This window comes from Anarhichas minor, unplaced genomic scaffold (genome assembly GCF_050575085.1).
Source record: "Anarhichas minor isolate MPS153535 unplaced genomic scaffold, ASM5057508v1 ptg000024l, whole genome shotgun sequence".
Lineage (NCBI taxonomy): Eukaryota > Metazoa > Chordata > Actinopteri > Perciformes > Anarhichadidae > Anarhichas > Anarhichas minor.
The window spans coordinates 218,894-225,000 of record NW_027466470.1 but is presented as its reverse complement, the minus strand read 5'-3'; the positions used below and the strand labels follow the sequence as shown (position 1 = coordinate 225,000).

The window sequence follows — 6,107 nt, the reverse complement described above, 5'->3', positions numbered from 1 at the left end:
GTCCAGCAGACAATCAGAGACTCTAATAAAGTTGTAATGTTCGTATCTCTCCAGCAGAGGGCGCTCAAAGCTCAGTCTCAAAAGATAATCATCACTGTTTCATTTCTACTTTTATATTTCTGCACTTGCTAAACAATCAAGATGTAAATTAAGCTGAATTATTGTATGCTAACAGTTTCCCCCTGCTTCCAGACTTTGTGCTAAGCTAGGCTAAACACACCCCAGACTGTCTGTGAACGGGACGGTCAGGCTGATGATTCATCTGATGATTGATAAATCTGCCGGTTATTTGATTTGATTTATTGTTTGGTGAAGGGGACATCTTGTTTTGTTTTGTCACAAAGATTCAGATTAATATCTGAGAGGACGACAGGAAATGATCTCTTCTGACAAACTGTAAACACTCAACAGATGAACGATTATTAGTTATTCAATCAATCATTCACTGAGAACCGAATTCATCAAAGTGTTACAGTTAAAGTACCAATACCACAGTATACAAGTACACATAATACAGTAAATGTACTATGTTACAGTAAATGTATTAATATCACAGTGTAAAAATGTTTTTATGGCATTTAAATAAAATAAAAAAACGGCTGCAGAAATGTGTGCCTGAGTAGAAACCGCCCAGTAAAAGTAGTAAATATAAGAACGTGTGTAGATGTTTACATGCTGTGTTGATGATGATGACATTAACACCAGACTCCACTCATTACCTGCAGCCGGCCTCTGTCAGACTGTGGTATCCCGGCTGGCAGCGGTCACACTTCTCTCCGGTCACTCCGGGTTTACACGCACACACTCCTCTGTTGTCACACTGAGGAGACTCTGAGCCTGGAAACAAACACACACACACACACACACACGCACACACACACACACACACACACACACACACACACACACACACCGTCAGCACATTCAACGTCAACCACGTGCAAACAATCAGCTCCCATTAACAAACCATTACAGGACAGATCTGGTGTCACTGGGACTCAAACAGCAGCTGGTTCACATTAAAGCAGCGGTTTGTTGCTGCGCTCTGTTAGAAACCACAAACCAGTGAGTTCATGGCCGCGGTTCCACATGTTCTCTGCTCATGTTCTCTGCTCATGTTCACTCATCGGAGCCTCTTCTGTCCCCGGGACGTCAGAGGAGCACGAAAAGTATCTGAATAGTACATTATATTATCCAGCAAAGTGTGATTAATACAAATCCTTTGTGATGTGTTCAAGTGTTTGTGGGGAAACTCAAACTTGCAACATGAGCGTTAACGTTCATTCTTGACCTCGTGAAAAAGCACTTGTTTGTGTTCACTTTCTTGCTGAGATAAAGACTGGTGTTGTATCTGTATGTTCAGTATAACAACTGGTTAGCTTAGCTTAGCATGAAGGGTAAACAGCTAGCATGGCTCCAGTCTAAAGGTAACAACGTTACACCTACCAGCTCCTCTAAAGCGCCCTGATTAACAGCTCACATCACATGTTGTGGAGTTACAGGGGTTACATTTTAATAACTTTTACGGACGTCCCTGAACTCACCGACGGTGTTGCAGCCGCAGGGCAGGCAGCGGCTGCTGCCGGCGTCTCTGTGGTAGTAGTCGAGGCAGCGCTCACAGTTGGGCCCGTCCGTGTTGTCGGCACAGTTTGTGCAGTGACCTCCGTGACCCGAGGCCCGGTACAACTCGGCATCGTAGTAACACTCAGAGCTCTTCCCGTTACAGTCGCAGGCTGAGAGAGATGGGCGGGAAACATCAGAACGCATTATTATGTGCAGTAAAGTACCAAGTACTCTACAGCAGTAACAGCAGTACAAATCTACAGCAGTAACAGCAGTACCAAGTACTCTACAGCAGTAACAGCAGTAAAGCAGAAGCAGTAGTAGTAACAGTACAACAGTAGCAGCAGTGAAGCTGTAACAGAAGCAGTTCTGTCAGTGACTCGTTCTCAACAGTTAGAACATGTTTGTTTTAATACTCTCAGCTTCCTGCAGGACGGATTCAGTCGACTGTGGGAGGAAAAGAAACACACTAATATTTCCCTGAACCCTGTTAGTCATGCATCTGTGATATGAATGTGTAGCCGTCAGGAACTACAGCTCCCACAATCCCCCAGGGGCTGTCATGACTACTTCATCATGTGATCTGTTCCGTGGCTCAGCCCCACCAGACAGCTGCTGATCCCATTTACTCTGCTGCATTATTGTTGTTGCAATGTTTGAGAGATGAGTTTCTGTGTTCGGCTTGAAGGCGTTTAACTTTAACCTCTGTAGTAAAGCAGTGGTATCTGCAGTACAGCAGTAGTATCTGTAGTAAAGCAGTAGTATCTGCAGTAAAGCAGTAGTATCTGTAGTAAAGCAGTAGTATCTGCAGTAAAGCAGTAGTATCTGTAGTAAAGCAGTAGTATCTGCAGTAAAGCAGAGGTATCTGCAGTAAAGCAGTAGTATCTGCAGTAAAGCAGTGGTATCTGCAGTAAAGCAGTGGTATCTGTAGTAAAGCAGAGGTATCTGCAGTACAGCAGTAGTATCTGTAGTAAAGCAGTAGTATCTGCAGTAAAGCAGTAGTATCTGTAGTAAAGCAGTAGTATCTGCAGTAAAGCAGAGGTATCTGCAGTAAAGCAGTAGTATCTGCAGTAAAGCAGTGGTATCTGCAGTAAAGCAGTGGTATCTGTAGTAAAGCAGAGGTATCTGCAGTACAGCAGTAGTATCTGTAGTAAAGCAGTAGTATCTGCAGTAAAGCAGTAGTATCTGTAGTAAAGCAGTAGTATCTGTAGTAAAGCAGTGGTATCTGCAGTAAAGCAGTGGTATCTGTAGTAAAGCAGAGGTATCTGCAGTACAGCAGTAGTATCTGTAGTAAAGCAGTAGTATCTGCAGTAAAGCAGTAGTATCTGTAGTAAAGCAGTAGTATCTGTAGTAAAGCAGAGGTATCTGCAGTACAGCAGTAGTATCTGTAGTAAAGCAGTAGTATCTGCAGTAAAGCAGTAGTATCTGTAGTAAAGCAGTAGTATCTGCAGTAAAGCAGAGGTATCTGCAGTAAAGCAGTAGTATCTGCAGTAAAGCAGTGGTATCTGCAGTAAAGCAGTAGTATCTGCAGTAAAGCAGTAGTATCTGCAGTAAAGCAGAGGTATCTGCAGTAAAGCAGTAGTATCTGCAGTAAAGCAGTAGTATCTGCAGTAAAGCAGTAGTATCTGCAGTAAAGCAGTAGTATCTGCAGTAAAGCAGTGGTATCTGCAGTAAAGCAGTAGTATCTGCAGTAAAGCAGTAGTATCTGCAGTAAAGCAGAGGTATCTGCAGTAAAGCAGTAGTATCTGTAGTAAAGCAGTGGTATCTGCAGTAAAGCAGTGGTATCTGCAGTAAAGCAGTAGTATCTGTAGTAAAGCAGAGGTATCTGCAGTAAAGCAGTAGTATCTGTAGTAAAGCAGTAGTATCTGTAGTAAAGCAGTGGTATCTGTAGTAAAGCAGTAGTATCTGTAGTAAAGCAGTGGTATCTGTAGTAAAGCAGAGGTATCTGCAGTAAAGCAGTAGTATCTTCAGTAAAGCAGTGGTATCTGTAGTAAAGCAGAGGTATCTGCAGTAAAGCAGTAGTATCTTCAGTAAAGCAGTGGTATCTGTAGTAAAGCAGTGGTATCTGTAGTAAAGCAGAGGTATCTGCAGTAAAGCAGTGGTATCTGTAGTAAAGCAGTGGTATCTGTAGTAAAGCAGTGGCATCTGCAGTACAGCAGTAGTATCTGTAGTAAAGCAGTAGTATCTGCAGTAAAGCAGTAGTATCTGCAGTAAAGCAGTGGTATCTGCAGTAAAGCAGTAGTATCTGTAGTAAAGCAGAGGTATCTGCAGTAAAGCAGTAGTATCTGCAGTAAAGCAGTGGTATCTGCAGTAAAGCAGTAGTATCTGTAGTAAAGCAGAGGTATCTGCAGTAAAGCAGTAGTATCTGCAGTAAAGCAGTGGTATCTGCAGTAAAGCAGTAGTATCTGTAGTAAAGCAGAGGTATCTGCAGTAAAGCAGTAGTATCTGCAGTAAAGCAGTAGTATCTGCAGTAAAGCAGTAGTATCTGTAGTAAAGCAGTGGCATCTGCAGTAAACTCACGCAGACAGTCGTTGGGGCTGTCGGCGGTCGCTCTCCTCCACGGCCGGTCGTTGTAGAACGGTTTGCATACGTTGCAGTCGTCGCCGTCCGTGTTGTGTTTGCAGTTACACACCAGCCGTCCTCCGCTGTTCTTCACACACTCGCTGGCATGGCCGTTACACTTACACCTGACGGCACAAAAACACACCTGTTACACCTGCACAACACACACTGCAACAACATCCATGATTCTGTGAGACCGTCGTCGGCTGCTGTGTTACCTCGGCTAACGTCCACCTCTTTACTAACAACGAGAGACGACACAAAGCTCTCCACATCTCCTTAAAAACTCCTCCGACTGATATTATATGTCTGAAAACAGACAGAACTTTCCATCTGAGAACTTTTTCCACTCCGTGGCTCAGAGTGAAGGTTTTGTTAAACCTCCTCGGGGGGGAAGAGCCCCTCACAACACGACAGGACTTGATCAGCAGCCACCTTTGCTTATTGTCTCAGGTGTTTCTTGGCAGAGAGCGGTGGAAAAACTGACGACAAGAAGGAAGACTGGAGTATTAAAGAGGCTATCGACACCATACTTTAACAACTGTATACATACATATATACAAATACATGTATATGTAGCTGTAAATATAAGTATCTACAAGGAGATTTATCAAGGAGAGTTTCACGTCCATCACAGGGTGCAAGTCTGGAAATGTTGGAATAATTGAGCGGAATCCTAAAGCAGGAAGCCTGGATACATCTGATTGGCTGAGGGGATATCTGTGCCACTGGGCTGCTCTGATTGGCTGAGGGGATATCTTTGCCAATGGGCTGCTCTGATTGGTTGTGGGGATATCTTTGCCACTGGGCTGCTCTGATTGGCTGAGGCACTCGGCTCTCAGGTGAACACGTTCAGGTAGATCCCGGTGGAGCTGACAGAGAGACCCCTCTTTGGGTAAATAAAGGTTAGATTCTGCAGCTCTGGCAGGTGCTCCAGCTCAGGACTCTTCCCTTTTTCTTCCGCCCGTCACGGCGGTCGGTCCGCCCCATTCCGGTTCCCTTGTAATCCAGCCCTGCCGGCCAGGAATGCCAGGAATGCTGGCTGTGTAATGGAAATCTGCTCCACATTTCAAACAGATTATGTCTGTGGAGGCTGTGCAGCGCGGCCTGTTTAACACTCTGGTAATGCTGTCGAAACCTTTATTCTCTTTTATTTAGACGTGCAGGAAAAGGAGTTCTGATGTGGATTCCTGTGGAGGCCGCGGGGACGCAGACCACACAGTCACACATCAAGACCAGGACCCACAGAACCCCCTGACCGCACTCAAGTCATTCAGTCACGCCTCCTTTCTCTGAGCAGGTTTCATGAAGCTCAGGCTGCTGAAACGTGTTCACACTCTCATGCAAACAAGATAAAGAAGTACTCAATGTGTCACTGTGACTACATGCATCACGGAGCTGCAGAATGAATCAGAATATGAACCAAATCAGTCCTGTTATGTCCTCACGAGAGCTACAACCTCCAGTGTGTGCCTCTGTCCTTTACCTTCCCCCCACAGCGAAGTCAGAGATGGCGTAGTAGTAGGACTTGAGGACCTTGGGGTCGTTGAAAACCTCGTCTCCGAACGTGTTGAGCCGGTTCAGGGTCACTCTGATGTCGGTGGCCGTCACCCAGTCCTGTAGAAGACACAACATGGACGCAGCGTTAAGACATCGGGCCTGTCAGCAACAACACACGAGATAAAGGAGGCGAGGATGAAGACCGTCTTTAGGTCTGCAGGTCATAAAGTAAAGACACATGAACATGTTGACCTGATGGCGGCGCTAGTGCAATGAGTCAGGCAGCCGAGGCAGACACAGATGTGTAGAAACATTCTTATGGAATGCAAGTTCCTTGAATCGCTAAAAAACTTGGATCCCGATTCCTCAAGCAGATATGTGGTTTTTAGTTCCCAGGCTGTGGGAAACACCAGAAACATGGGAAACACTGAGAAACACTGACGCAACACCAGAAACACTCCCCACTGTGACATCTTTAAGTG

General features: G+C 45.1%; 1 protein-coding gene across 1 annotated transcript in view; it reads right to left on the bottom strand.

Annotated features, from left to right (window-relative positions):
• Positions 1-6,107, bottom strand: part of lamc1 (laminin, gamma 1) — a 46,121-nt gene that overhangs the window by 16,137 nt on the left and 23,877 nt on the right. The window contains exons 3-6 of the mRNA XM_076098323.1: positions 5,612-5,742; positions 4,084-4,250; positions 1,545-1,733; positions 720-837 (exon numbers count right to left, since the gene is read on the bottom strand). Of these exons, the coding sequence (XP_075954438.1) occupies positions 720-837; positions 1,545-1,733; positions 4,084-4,250; positions 5,612-5,742 (605 nt within the window). The remainder of the gene's footprint in view (positions 1-719; positions 838-1,544; positions 1,734-4,083; positions 4,251-5,611; positions 5,743-6,107) is intronic.